At 39.2% G+C, this 15,205-nt stretch overlaps 1 protein-coding gene across 3 annotated transcripts in view; it reads left to right on the forward strand.

The window, feature by feature from the left end:
• Positions 1 to 15,205, forward strand: part of VPS13D (vacuolar protein sorting 13 homolog D) — a 94,832-nt gene that overhangs the window by 51,524 nt on the left and 28,103 nt on the right. For all 3 annotated transcript variants that reach the window (XM_083876855.1, XM_083876856.1, XM_083876857.1), the window contains 4 exons: positions 49 to 145; positions 1,734 to 1,882; positions 4,309 to 4,443; positions 4,791 to 4,958. In XM_083876855.1, the coding sequence (XP_083732981.1) occupies positions 49 to 145; positions 1,734 to 1,882; positions 4,309 to 4,443; positions 4,791 to 4,958 (549 nt within the window). The remainder of the gene's footprint in view (positions 1 to 48; positions 146 to 1,733; positions 1,883 to 4,308; positions 4,444 to 4,790; positions 4,959 to 15,205) is intronic.

Genomic DNA, 15,205 nt, shown 5'->3' on the forward strand with positions numbered 1-15,205 from the left:
ATATTTCTGGTGTTAATGGTGTAAACTGAGACTTTTTTATCTCTGTAGCATCTGATGATCACTGCCCGAAAGTTCACAGTTCAAATTGAGGAGAAACTGCTTCTGAAGCTGTTGAGTTTCTTTGGCTACAACCAGTCGGAATCAGGTGTGGTATAAAATTGCTCAGCCCAGTTTTACAATGTACAGAGGTATTGTGATCTTTGCATATAAAATAAGTGGAAAACACCAGCACACTCTTGGCTGTGTGGAACTTCCCACTCTTGAACAGAGCTGGAAATGCCTCAGTGGCCCCTGTGAAGCTGTTCATGGGTGTTGTGCCTGCTGCAGAACTCAGGTGATGGCCCAAGTACAGCCTGTCTCTGGAAGAAGTTCAATATTCATTTTCAGTTCCTGGATCTGGATTCATCTAAACTGGGATAAAAGAAATTGTGTTATTAATTTAGCAAGCCACTTTGTTTAGTGATTTGTTTAGTTTGTTTATTTAACCCAGGGCTAGAAATGGGAGCTGTGTTAATTTATTCCTTGGGCAGTTCTTCTTGCTACACTGCAAGAAAATTTTGTCTGACCTTTGTGTTGGTATCCATACCCCTAGTTTTAATTGTAATCTAAGTTTTCTTTCATTCACTGAGGCAAGACAGACCTTTTCAATCTTCTGATCTCATAGATGCTATTCTAATCCTCCTATTTTAGTGTTTATCTGTGCTTTGGAAACTTTCTGAAATGTTTGTTTTGGAGTGGCAATTGAAAAAGTCACTTCTATTATGCAGTAGCCTGTGCACTGTTACATAATAACTATCACAGGACAAGAACTATTTTTGGCATGATTCCACATGGGGCCAAGCCTACAAATGATGCTCCAGAGTTCTGTCTTGCTAATCCACGCTATCCTCTGAATTGTCTCTGGAAAAATAACAGTATTGCATTTCACACAGGACTTACAAACTTAGATCTCTAGTGATGAGGAAGAAGTAAAAATTTTGAATTTTGCTCTAAGCCTTTTAACTAATCTCCCCTTTGTTGTGGTTTATCCTGTTCTTTTTGCTATTTTTCCCTTACTTACTGCACATTATTTGTACTTGATCTGCTGATGTCATCCTAGATTCAGACAAGAATAATTTTCTCATTTACAGTTAACATGTCTTATTGTTTATAAGTCTGAGTTCATAAGACTTGGTCATCTTCTGTCTTTGCCCTGCTTCCTCACACCATCCAGGTGCTCTTACAAATAACATGAGCCTGTTAATGTCGACTGAATTTGAGTCACCCTCCATGTGAACTGATTTATTGGATGTCTTCCATGTAGGCATGTTGTCCATTGTGTAGTGAATATTTGAAAGCTTGCTTTGTACATTGTATTCCTAGTTAAGTGTGTAAGGAATTACAGAGAGGGTAGAGAGAGGAAAACAGACTGTAAGAGTATGAGTGCACAGTAGGAACATTGCATAGTCATGTGTTATCTCCTTGTTTCTGTGTGCTGATAAAGAGAAATTAGAAGTGAGATTAAAAGCTCAAATAACAGGTTTTAGAGATGCAGAAAGATCTGACAAAAATTCTTGAGACTCAGAGGTCAACCTCGTGTCACAAGGCATGAGTAATTTTGCTGGCTACGCCAGCAGTCACACATACTTTTTACTTGTGCAGAGGATTGTTAACTCTTAACAGAGTGTGCATTTCTAACCCCATATTTATTTGTTTTTAATTGGTTCTAATTCCTGTGTTTTGTCTGGATGCAGAGGTTGAAACGTATGATGAAAACCTCCATGAGAAGGTTGTTGAACAAGGTGGAGCACAAAAACGATACTACTTTGAAAATCTGAAAATCAGTATACCTCAAATCAAGTTGAGTGTCTTCACTTCCAACAAGCTCCCTTTGGATCTCAAGGTACAACAATGCATTCCCAGGGTGGGATTCCAGTAAAGAGGAGGAAAAGGGAACAGACACTTTGATACTCCCAGTTTCCATTTACTCTTGCATCCAAGTTAAAAATAATAGAAGCTCCAGCAACTTCTGACAATCAATTAGCATAATTTCCAGTCTCTTCTGTAATAGTCCATTTTTGTAATTTCATTTGAAGCACAGCCAACTGGACCTAATGACTCACTGCTTTACAATGGACCTTAGTTACAATAATAGAAGTGTAAAGAGCTTAAGGGGGAATAACTATCATAAAATAAGTTATTCAACTTAGAGAAGAGAAATGCAGGACATTTTGTCCAAAAAAAGTTGTTTCATTGGAATTGAAGAATTTGCATGAGCACTGTGCAATATAGTCGAAAATTAAAATGAACTGAGATTGAGTATGAACTTAAAATAGGTGGGAAGTCTGGTCTTTTTCATGTGGTCATAAATCTGGCACAGTTGGTGAGTGAATCAGGGATTCCAGATTATAGCCAGAACATAATCTCATCCAGTGTTCCCAAATCATGTGTTAGGACCTTCCTGAACACAATAAAGTAGCAACAGTCAGTTGCCACTTCAAAAATTATTAATTTAACATTTCAGTCAGTAATACTTCAGTTCTCTCTGAGCTAATACAATACTTCTCTCCAAAGTGGGACAGTTGAAACAAAACCAACCAACCCATTAAAAATCCCTCCCCATTGTGGAGGAGCTGAGCTGCTGCCTTTTCAAAAAACCAAAACTGAGACACCAACTAGGCCTTTTTGTCTTTGATATTAATTGACATCATGATGAGCAAGCTTCTGAAGAAGTTCAGTGTTGTGTAATGAATGTCTGTCATGGAGTCTTACCCAGATGATCCAGAAGATCACCAGTCCTACGTTCTTGTATTCTTTTACCAAATCCTTGTGCTGAGAACAGTTCAATGCCCAGTTGGGATGCTCCTTGGCTGGGATATTCCTTACCACTAAATACAGCAGCAGTGTCCTGAATATGTAGTTGCACTTTAGCAGCAACATGAAAACCCTTGTAATTCCATTAGCTGAAATGCAGACTGAGGAAGCAGTGAGTGCCTTTAAGAACCCAGCTCTGTGCATTGTTCTGTTTGGATTTCCTACCACCCCTAGTATAGGATTGCACATGGATCCATCTTGGCAGCCGCCAGCAGCGCTCCCAAGAGAAAACTTGGCATATACATTTTTCCCCATAATGTTAACAGTCCCTGCATATTCTGTATATTGACTTTCACAGAAAGAGTTCAATTCAGTTCTGTAGCACAGGAGAGTTCAGGGTAGGAGGGAGAGAATTATCACAGTAGAGCCTTTGTGGAAGTTTTTCTAACTGCCTCTAATGTTTCTGGCTTGGACATGGCTGTCTGGTAATTTGGTGTAGACAGATTATTTTTATTAGGTACCAGTATTAACAAAGTTGCCTTATATAATATCTGATAGTTAAACAGGAAATTACTTCCTACCCAAGTGAATAATGAGGACTACTCTGGTTGGTCATCCATTTACTGAAAAAATAAATAGCTCTTTTCTTACTTGCAAACTTAACTCAGACCTGTAACTTGCCTTAATTGCCTGCAGATGGCACAAAAACTCGTGTTGCTTATACCAGGCAGCTTTGGTGATTAATGTGTAAAGATAAAACATCAGTGAGAAGCTTCTTGCCTTCTTGGTGAGTGTGCAGATGCCATTATCAAGACCTGAGGAAGAAGGGGCCTCTTTCTGCATTAAAAATTTAGTTTTCTTAATTTTTAAAAAATTATTTTATTTACATGTGTCTGTATTTAGATGTATAGCTTGTCCACCTTAAATGTGGTTTTTTTATGTATAAATTGTACAAAGTACAGATGACCTATGAGCTAATTACAGTTTTAGTTTTCTTCTTTGAAAAATAATGGGAAAATCTAGTTTAAAGAATTTCTTTAGACCACATAATGTTAAGAAATGAGCCTCAGGCTTACAGGAAATTATGTATGTTATTCCAGCTCATCCTGACACTTAATCCCTTCACAGAAGTTCAGCAGGGTGGAAAAATAGCCAGTTTTGTCAAGGAAGTTAATTTAGGTTTGGAGTTTAATTGAACATTAGAACAATATAGCAAAGTTATATATGGAATCTTAGACCCATTTTGGTTTGAAATATTCCTATGAAGTGTGGGAAACAGATTGCATTGGAAACTTAGTGATTCTTGAGTTATTGAAGAAACACAGTGCTAAGAAGTTATCAATGCTTAGAATTAAAAGGTTTATGAGTGAGTGCTCTGTGTATCAGAGTGTCCACACTGCAGTGGTAGAGAACTCCAGCAGCTTCAGAGAATTTTGGTTTGTTACCGATTCAAAGGATGCTGTGAATGAGAAGCAGAGAGAAGAATTACAATGGCAATATCTTTTATTTCCTCAGGCATTGAAAAAGACACTGGGGTTCCCTCTGATCCGGTTTGAAGATGCTGTGATTAATCTGGATCCTTTCACTCGGGTCCATCCATATGAAACTCAGGAGTTCATCATTAATGATATTCTGAAACACTTCCAGGAGGTCAGTGTGACAGAGATTATGATGTGGCAAAGGTTGAACTTCTCTTGGTTAGGAATTGTCCACCAAGGATGTGGGAAATCTTTTCTGACTGTTAAGTGTTAGTGCTGTGTTGCACTATGGAGAAGTATATGGAGAAGTAATATCTTGGAAGAATTCTAAGAGTACACTGCATTTTAAGATTAAACTGTTGTTAATTTTACTGGTATTTGTGTGTTGATTTCTCCAGTAAACCTACCTGGGTTGGAATAAGCTTCTGTTGTGGGTGGGATTTTTTTTTTTTTCCATCAACCTTGCTGGTGTTAATGTGATCCATAAGAAATACTTCGTTCTTCCTCTTGATTTTACAGGAGCTGCTGAGTCAGGCAGCAAGGATTCTAGGTTCTGTGGATTTCCTTGGCAACCCTATGGGTCTACTGAATGATGTTTCAGAAGGTGTCTCTGGACTTTTCAAGTATGGCAATGTGGGTGGTCTCATCAGAAATGTCACTCATGGAGTATCAAACTCTGCTGCAAAGGTAAAAATTGTGATATTAAAGTTTGCTATAACAATAAGCAAAAAAAAAAGACAAGAAGTCAAATAGAACTATTGACCATGCTTAAATTGCTTGATGTCCTGTTGGTTTTGTAAAAATGGTGTTTGAAGTGTAGGCTTTGTTTTTCTTAAATGCTTTCTGTACATCCCAGGGATATCAGAAACAGGAGTCAGTGGACCACTCAAAGCCTTATTATTACTGTACAGGTACTTGCAAGTTGAATCAACAGTTAACCAAATTGAGAAAGAATTTGCTCCTACATGCAAATGAACAAAGCTGCAATAAATTATGTATATAATCTACATAGAGAGAGAAAGCACTAGAGAAAGATGGAGTATTTAAGGAGTTATTTAGTATTGCAGGAGTTGTTAGCTGTTATTTTTGAGAAGTGGTTAAGGTGATGTGAATAGCATGTTATGCTGATACTTGAGGTGTGGGGGTTTTGTGCCACATAGCATAAGGAATTTCTAGATTGCTTTGTATTTATCTGTAGTTTAATTCCAAAGTCTCTGCACGGTGAACATTCTTTTGTCTTTCTTGATAACATTGGAGAGAATTCAATTTTATCAGTGAAAATAATTGTATTTAGTGCCCAAGAGAGGGATGATCTGAGACAGGAGTCAGAAGTAGGAAGCAGTTTGGATCATGGTTGATGCTGTACTTGACACTTAGCAAACATATGTTCTCAAAATGTTTTATTATTTACATGGAGTGTTGGCATGAACCCCTTCATGTGTATACCTGCAGTAATGCTTTTTTGACACAAGGACATGTTGGTAAATTTGGTTTTGTGAAAACTCTTTACTTTCTATTATTATCATAATTTTCCTAATGGGTAACTTTATATTTGTGTATTGTCATTGTCCATCCTTAAACAACCATTCCCATTTACTTGTATACAAGGAAATCTGCTTTTTCCCCTCCTTAGTGAAAAAGGGTAATTCAGAAGATGTGAAATATGCAGAGTCTGTATAATTACAGAGAGCTCAAGACTAACATCAAAGCTAGACCATCACTAAGTGCAGAGCTGGATCTGACCCAGAGAGCTGAACCATGAGGAGAGATGACATGCACATTCTCCGTCATAATTAATCTTGTTTGCAGCATTAGCCTATTTTGCACAATTTCAAGAAATTCAAACAAAATACTATGTTGATATTCCTGCCTTAGTCTCCTAGTAGGTGGTTCTCAGCACTGCAAAGACAAGCAGTCTGGTGGAAGACTTGCTGAGCTTCTGGAAGGCAGCTGTATCTGTCTGCAAATGAGTACTTTTGTCCATGCTTTGTCATGGTGGTTGTAGTCTCTGGTGACCCATCCACTCCACCCAATAGAGTATGTTTCTTTAGAGTTTCCTTTCTATAAAGTGTTGTTTCCTCATCTCAGTCACATCTGCAGCAACAGTCTCATAAATCTTCCTTTAAAAGGCACGAGCCTTCCTCTGTTTCCCACAAGGGCAAGGTCATTCTTTGAACTTTGGAGTCATTTGTAACCAAGGGGTTTGTGAAGGAAGATTTTCAAAGGCAGAAGGGCAGTTGAATGCTGAGCTCCTTTCAAAATTCAACAGGAGCTGAGTGCCTGCTTCCCATTTATACCTTTGAAAATCATCCCATGTAGTATTTATTTGTCTTCCCAGGTATTTTTTTCTTTCTCCTTGATATATCAGAAATGTCTCTGTGATGCAAGTCTCACAGAATTCCCTTTTCAAAGCTTTTTATATGGTTTATGTATTTGTCCTTTTGCAAAATGGAGAGAAATCCATAATTTAAGAAGGCTTTAGTAGTGCATTGTGGAGCTCCATGAATCCTCCTTCCAAAGGTTGAATTTTAATTCTACGGCATAGAAGACAATAGTATAAAAGGCTCAAATAGTCAGGTTGAATTCTTCCTTATGCACTGCTTTTCGGCATTTAAATCTGCTCAAAAACTGAGCCAGGAAGGTCCATATGATAAAAAATTGGCATTTCAAGTACAGTTTGGGATGTGTTATGTTCGTGGTACAACATAGAAATTTGTCTTTTACTTTCTGTCCCACCTTGTGAGTGTGTCTAGGATATGTAAGGTATTGGTAAAGAAAATTATGTGGAGGGAAAAAAACAATTTGAGTTAGTCAAGAGAAGCAAAACTGAAACAATAGGTCATTTTCATCTTGCTGTTGGTGCTCTGGGAAGGTATTTTTAAGTATATTTTCACTGCATAAATTTTCACCTGATTCAGCTGTGCCACAGAGGACTCTTGTCTTTGCAGCTAATTCTGTGGATCTGGTAACTAAAGCAGCCAAAACTAGAGGAGCCTGTGTCCTGCACAGCCACTGAGGGCTGGAAAATATCTCCTTTTTGGTTGTTTGACTACCTGACTTATGAAGTGTCTGAAATAAAAATCTATCCTAGATTTTAAGATGAGTTAGCTATTAAGGTGTGAGTAGATAGATAAACAAAGAGTAATACTGTAATCATGGCTTTAAAAGTAACACTGCTCAACTGAATCGAGAAGTAAGCTATTGGAGTTGTATCTGGTTTTGTCATTTTATTGCTTTTCTATTTTATAGTTGTGCTGATTATCCCTGTAATGGCTTTTCCATGCATTTCAGAGCACGCAGTGGGTAATGCCTTCTTTCAAGTGGAGAGCTGCAGTGTATTTAAATTGGCACAAAACCTTAGGTTAAATAAAGTTCACTACAGACAGTTTTGTATTTTTTATCCCTTGGAGATTCCAAGTTCTGTATTTTAAAAAGTTCTTTGATCCTAAATATAGACACCAGAGGGAATTTCATTCCCTCTGAATGGAGCCTTCTATAGTTGCCATATGCGTAGAAATGTCTCACATTCTTGGCATCCACACTTTCCTTATTCCCCCGTTAGGCATGATAGAACTAAATCCTAAATTGTTCCTGTTTCAGATGTGTTTCAATTAGAAATGAATATTGAACAGTGAATTAGCAGCTGAACAAAACTGTTCTGTAGCTCGTGTTCTTCAAATGGAAAAGTAAATGTGGTTGTTATTGGCTATTACTGGCAAATAGGTGTTGTGCTGACACAGTGCAATTCCTGGTGGTAAAGAATTGAAAAGATTCACAACTTGTCAATACTGTATTTAATGTGTCTGATGCTTTTCTACCTCTACCATGAATTCTCTCATCTTTTAGGAATTATGAGCACATAATAGTGTAGCTTCTTTGACTCTGAGGTTAGGATGGAAATAATTGGTGTGTACCTCCCTTCCTCTTGAGAAAAAGAATTTAATGAACTTGACAAAATAACCTAATTTTCATATTGAACTTAGGAGTTTCCAGTTTAATTAGGCTCCTTAAGGAGAGGTAAACCATCAGTCACAGCTGTATTTCCCTGTTAGGTTTTTGGGAAGCACACAGGGTTGTGGAGACAGGTTTCCTTCCAGAAGCAGGACCTGAGGTGCCAAAACTTCCCTAGAGGGGAGTTGCAACAAAATTCATTTGAGTGTCTGTTTTCCTTTATGGCTGATGAACCTTTCTGCCCTGGATTTTCACTCCATCTATTTATTTCAACTGAGTTCAGACTGATGGCAGAGGTGCATAGCAGAGATGGGAAAAGAGGTGAGGTGTTAGAATCAGGTAAGAAAACTTTAAGACTAGTAAGGATGCTCCAGGTGGGTGTTTGGCATGGAGGCATTTGTAGAACAGGAGTATGAAAGCAACACAAAGGGAAATGGGAGTTTTAACCCTCCTTGTAAGATGAATCAGAGCAGAATCTCAAGTGGTTGGCAGTGACAGGAAGATAAAGATAACTGAATGGAAAATAAAGAGGAAGTAATAAAGGAATTATCTAAAAACAAATCTTGACCAAGTGTTTGACTTGCATGAATGTTAACTTTAACAAAGTTGGCAGTAAATACAATGAGAAATGGCTGTAGCAAAGCACAGAAGGAAGGTACAGTTTGAGCAGGCTCTACCCAAAACAGACAGAAAGGTTTCTAAAACAATCAAAGCTGATGGTTCCCTTTTGTTTAAAGATTCTTAGTTCACTTAACCAGCCATTGCTCTTTGATACCATTCAGAAGCAAGAACAACTGCCATTCTCCCATCTTTGAAGTAACTGTAGTTCAGTAGCTCAAAATGCCAAGGAAGTAGCTCAAAATAAAATCATATCTTGGTGTCAGGGAACTTCTAACAAAAGCCTTTGTATATGAAGCCTGAGAAAGAAATACATGATGGTGTTTTCCTCAGAAGAGTCTTAAATAGAATCATTAAGTGATGCTGTAGAAAGGTCCTGGTGGCGTTTGGGTTCTGAGTTTGCTGAGTGTCCTACCACTCTATATTTTCATGATGTTTGATTCCTGGCTCTGCTCCTTAACTCCTAAGAGCAGAATGTGTGTGGTTACTGTCAGTCTCACTGGATAAAGGTGAGGAAGGCCAGAATACATGTCATCTTTGTGGGCAACCTTACAGATTAGAATTAGGGTTTTCCTTCAGGAAAGCTGGTGGTCATCCCTTAAAAAGGGTAGCTGAGGTATTGAAGTAGTGGGATATAGCAGCATTTACCGTATTTTTTTCCAAACGGGATTTATACAGTTTGGGTCAAATGTAGCTTTTTCTGCATTTTCTTCAGTGTAATCTTTATCTTTCCCACTGTAATGTAGAGGCTCCTGCAGCCTGTCCAGGTGACACTGCAGACCATCTTCAGTTTAACTCGCATTTCATCCACAGATAAGCAGCTCATGCAGGTTTGCATGAGCAGTGAGAATTTGTATCAAAATGTGCAGATTATGAAGTGGAAAGTAATTGAAATTCCCAGGCAGAAATGTTGAGTACTGGAGGAACATTACAGATGAGGCCATTTCCCCATTTCCTGCCAGTTTGAAAAGACAGCAAGTTTTATGACCAATTAGTGGCAATCAAAAGCCATGGAAAGTGTCAGTTTTAATGTGCAGAACATCTGGTATCTGTAATTAGTATCTTTGAAAGAGGTTTTGGATAAAGGATCATCTATGAGAAGTCTGAAATATTATTTTGTTCATCCTGGTTTTCATTTGTACCGTGGGATAAAACGTGTGTGGCCAGCACCGAGGTTAAAAGTTTTCTTCTCAATTTGGTTTAAATTCAGCCTTTCTTTTACAAAGCTTCTTTCACAAAGTGAACACACTTTACTCCAGTGTATTTTTATGTGGAGTATAGATATGGGTGTGGGTAGATTGAACAGAAATGGTGATATATTCTGTGGGAAAAACTAGTTTAACATGGACTTAATGTCCTAAATGTACCTAACCCATTCCAAAGCAAATGGTGGCAGCTTTGAATGAGCCTTACCCAGGAGAAATTACTCAGTTGACAATGAGAGCCCTGTAACAATGCAGCAGCTGCACATGGAGATGCACAGCTGGATAGAGGAATGTACAGGTGACCATTTGACAATTGAAAAAAGAGATATTAGAGAGCTTCAAATTTTACACCTGCTCTAGAGCTTCATTTTCAAGGGGTTTATCAGCTGATTCTCCTGTAAAATATAATGCACTGCTCCTGTTTTGCTGACTCATTGGAGAATTAAGTGAGCAAGGGAGAATTTAAAATGAGGTATGCAAAGAGTTGCCAAGTCCTAAACTGTGACACTGGAATAAAGCATTTATCATAGATGAAATGAAATTTAGTTTTAACCTGCAGTTTTTGGGTGGTTGCATGTCAGGCGGACAGGCACATCTATCCCATTTATCACCATTAGCATCTGAAGGAGAAAAAATGAGGTGTGAGTTTGAAATTCATAATTTCAGTCTTGATAAATGGCTGAGCTGACTGCACCTCCCTACTGTGTATTTAAAGTTGTAGAGTTGAGCAGAAAATGTTAAGTAATACAGAGTTAAACTTGAGGTTCCTTCACTCTGTATCCCTGAGGAGTGAAAATAGTGTTTCTGTGTCCAGGGGAGAAGGTCAAGCTGTACCAGGAGATCCAAACAGCTCAGAGTTGTTCACTATTCACACACACACAGGATGGCAGGTCCAATTAATGTGCCTGCATGGGCTTTCCTTCAAAATACCAAGTAGAACACGGAAAGCCTATTAGTTTTTAAACAGAAGGTTCTTTCAGATCCCAAGTGTGGTCACAGATGGTCATGGCAGAAAAAGAAATCGTCTGGAAAGAGCCTAAGTGCTGCAGTTAGTGCAGATGGAAATGCTTTTGGAAATCAAAATCAAGAGACTTGGTAAAGATGATGTTAAAACCAAACCTAATGTGGCCTCTCGGAATACTTTGTTGTTACCTATTAACTCAAGGTACTGGATCTCTTAAGGGTTTTTTGCTCTGGTTTTCAGTTTATTGAGGGGTTTAAGGAAGGGGGCGAAGGAGGGCAAATAATTCCATTCCCAGAAAATAAACAAACATGAAGACCTTCAGGCTTGGTAAGAGTTAAGGTTGGGGGGAGGGGAATTATCTGTTAAGAGTATTAGTTGTTTAATAAAGCACAGTTGTCCTCCAGATGAACCCGCCAGTGACTCCGCGATTGGGGTCATTCCAAGTTCATGCTGTGGACTTTTGACTGCCTTCTGTGTCTGTGAAAACAGCCGGCGGTTCCTGCAGGGATCACTCATTCAGGCCTGTAACACAAAACTGTTGCCAGCGGGCACCTGCTGGTGCGGCTTCCCAGGAGGTCCGGCAGGGAAGCGCCCCAGCTCCTGGGGCACGGCGGGGAGGGAGCAGGGGCTCCCCGGGGATACCCGGCTAATCTCACACCGGCACACCAGGGCTCCCCGCGCCGCCAGCAGCCCTTGTCAGGATGCATTAGGAAGCTCAGTTAACGATGGGATGTGAGCTAATTAAAGCTCCGTTACTTGGGGCCTGTGACATAAATAGGGGTGGGGAATGCTGCAGGGAATCTCAAGGAACACGTTTGTTTAGTGGGAAAAGCCGTCGGCTCCTCGTGGTTGTCGGTAATTTGGAGAGGGTCAAAGTTTATGTTGCTCTGAAAATGAGAAGCTGATTATCGCTTTTTGCTGATTTAGTATTTTCTAAATGAAGATTGTGTCGGTGCTGCTCAGAGTGCCAGGACTGGTTTCTCTCTGCACAGCTTGGCTGGGGTATAAATGCCTTGGGGGCTCAGCCTGAGCTGTCCTTTCTGCTTAGGACTGGATCAAAAAGTTGACTTGGTCTGTCTTGATGTGTAAAGGAAAGTGTAAAAGTCTAGAGTATATAAATTTAACTGAATTCACAATCTTGCCTGCTAAAATGCCCCAAGTAATTCTTAAGTGACTGACCAAAGACATGGCAAAAGTATTTTGGGGAACAGCCTCAGACCAGTGGGCACCTTTGAAACCTGACAAAGAAACACCTGTTATGTTTTCAAATTTAAGCATTTCACTTTTCACTCCCAGTATAGCACACCATTGACCTCAGTGATAGGGAGGGAGGAAGCTGTGATTGTTGTCTGTGCCTTCTGATGGCCAGTTTATAAAATTAAATATATACTGGTTCCACTCTATAACAATGTGTGTACTGATGAGCAAAGAAGCTGCTCGAAAAGTTATTTTTATGGTAAGTCACAGCAGTATATTACATATCAATCCTGAGACATTGCAGTAAAAGCGAGGCTGCAGAATTTACTGGAGAACTTTATCTGTCCCACTGCACCCAGTCCTTGTGTATATCCAAGAATCCAGCAGGGCTTTTTGATTTTTGTATTTTCCAAAGAATAGCAGCAAGATTTGAGGATGACCTTTTTTAACCACAAATCCTAACAGCAGGTATCTGTGTCTCCTTAGCCTGGAACATGTACACTGTGAGGACTTTTTGCCTCCATAGGAAAATGCTTAGTTTGTAACTGTAGTCATTTATTGACAGACATCAGCATAAAAATTGGCTTCCTCTAAAATACCATTAGAGGGTTGTAGAGTTGTAGGAAATAAATGTGATTTTTGATGCTGTTGCTACAATGCAAATGACCACAAAGGGCTGAACTCATTTCTAAATTAGTCCTGCAAAGCAAAGAAGAGAACCAATAAATCCTATGATTTCTGATTTAAACATAGTTCACTGTGAGGTTTGCACAGAACTTTTAAGTGATCTGTATTTAATTTCATCACTTTCTCCCTTAACATTCCATTTTGGAATGTTCTGCTTTGCTCAGTCAATAATATTTGTAGATGTACCATTCTCTGATGCTAGAATTACAATGGAATGTTTGGACTCAGATCATAATTGTGTATTTATCCTTTTGGGATGTCCTTAGAGAACCAGGCAGTGCCAAGAGCTTAAAAAGACTTTAAAAGATTACTTAAACCTTATTTCCATGCTGTGTGCTTCATGCATCTGGCTTAGAAGGAACAAGCAGTCCGAAGTCGAGTTTTCATTTGCTTTGAATTCTTTCTGTGCCCCATAAGCCTTAATTGTTTGGCACCAGCTTTGGTTCACAAACACTGTATATGGGTGTTTTTGTTTTTCTTCTATTGCTTGAAACAGCAAGGGATATGTAGTCAGTGGTAAAAGGTTTTTGTGGTAAAACTGCCTTAATTATTGTGCCTTTAAAAAGAAAAACAAAAGACTAAATAACCCAAAACATGAATAGATCAGTTTTTTGTACAGATAGTATTTCATCTGCTTTTGCAAATCTTGGTGAATAGTTAGTATTGATTGTTGGCACTGTGTAAATATAAAACAAGAAATGATGAATCATTTATTTACTTGGGTCTGCAGAGGAGGAGGCTGAGCCCAGCATGCCCTGGGCTTGCAGAAGTGCAATAACATCCTCAAGGATTGTGAAGGGCTGAGAGTGGTTTGCATGCTCATCCAAAGGTAGTGTGCACACTAGCATCATGTCCTGGGATTTGTAGGAAAATGTCATATTTCACCCTCCTCGGGAGGATGAGTGTATGTTACAGCAGGTAACTGAAGTGCAGTGGGGTATGTTTTCTGCTGGCAGTATGTTACCAGTCAGTAGCTTCATATCACACATCAACTGGTGTGGGATGAAAACCAGTGACCCAAGTGTTGAGAGTGTAGGCCTGGAAGAAAAGATCAGTGTTCCTCTGTAGAAGAAGAAAGCAGGAAGAACCATCTGCTTTGGGGACAAAACCTGTGAGAGGAGGCAGAGGGTGTTTTGTGAATGAAGGTGGATGAATGCTCAGCTGCCTGGGGCTTTTAGGAGGGGTCGTCCTTCTGTCCAGGCAAAATGGATAAGGCAAAGCATTAAACAATACATACTGATGATAAGTTGAAATATTTTAAGTACATGAAATGACAGAGCTTTTAATCAGCAGTCTGGAAGGCTTCTGTTCCACTCTGTTTGGAGAGGACAAGTTGACAAGTAAAATACCCACTTCTGCATGTGCCTTGTGCAGACTGGCTTCATCCAGAAACACTCAGAGCCTTTTGGTCTGGGGGCAGGTGACTTTCCTTAGCTGACACTAATGTATTGTGTTGCAGTTCTGTTTCAAGGCAAAGGATGTCTGAAATGGGAAAAATGCAGAGATAAAAGACCAAGTGAGTAATTTGTGTTTTTTCATCAGCAAGTAGACAAAGAACTCATTATGAAAATTAGGGTAGGGAATAAGGAGCTGTTTTTTACAAGTCTCTTGATTAGTTTCATGTTTGTTCCACAGTCTCTTTAGTTATGTTGGCATTTACATGGTCTTGGGTAGGCTTTGAAGTTACCAGGTCACACCTTATTAACAAAAGCTGAGGAAGACAAGGGTGGGTCGAACTTTTGGTGTCACCTTTGTTTATCTGGAGTCTATTTGCTGTGTGACCGGGTTAACAGCTCAATAAGGCACCATCTCTGCTCTTTCATGAGTCTTAAAACCTCAACCTCAGCAGCTGATATTTCACTCCCCAAAGGAGGCATCTAAAAGACACATGGGGGGAAAAAAGGCAAGTCTGCTTTTGTGCTTGTTCAAATCTCCCTTTGGAGTTTAAGCTGGACTTAAACTGTTTAAATTTCTAATGCTTGGTTAAATTTCTAATGCTTAGGTTTCTGATCCTGAGGTGATGGCTGAGGAACTTGTTCTCAATGCAGTTCTTCTCAATACAGTTCAGAACTTGTTCTCAATACAGACTGTAACATAGACAGTCTGGGCAGGACGTGGTATGCAGATGTTTGGTTAGCTGTGGGTTTTTTATGTCAGAAATCTTTAATTTCCTTATTGTATAGGTAGGTAGAGCCCTATTAGCTGAAACAGACTTCAGAAACCATTTTGTAAGTAAGTAAGTATTTCTGAGGTGCACAGAAAAGTTAAAAATAATTGTTAAGTTGTGATCCCCAGCAGGTACCTGAGTCATC

Source organism: Zosterops lateralis (assembly GCF_965231275.1).
Source record: "Zosterops lateralis genome assembly, chromosome: 22".
Taxonomy (NCBI): domain Eukaryota; kingdom Metazoa; phylum Chordata; class Aves; order Passeriformes; family Zosteropidae; genus Zosterops; species Zosterops lateralis.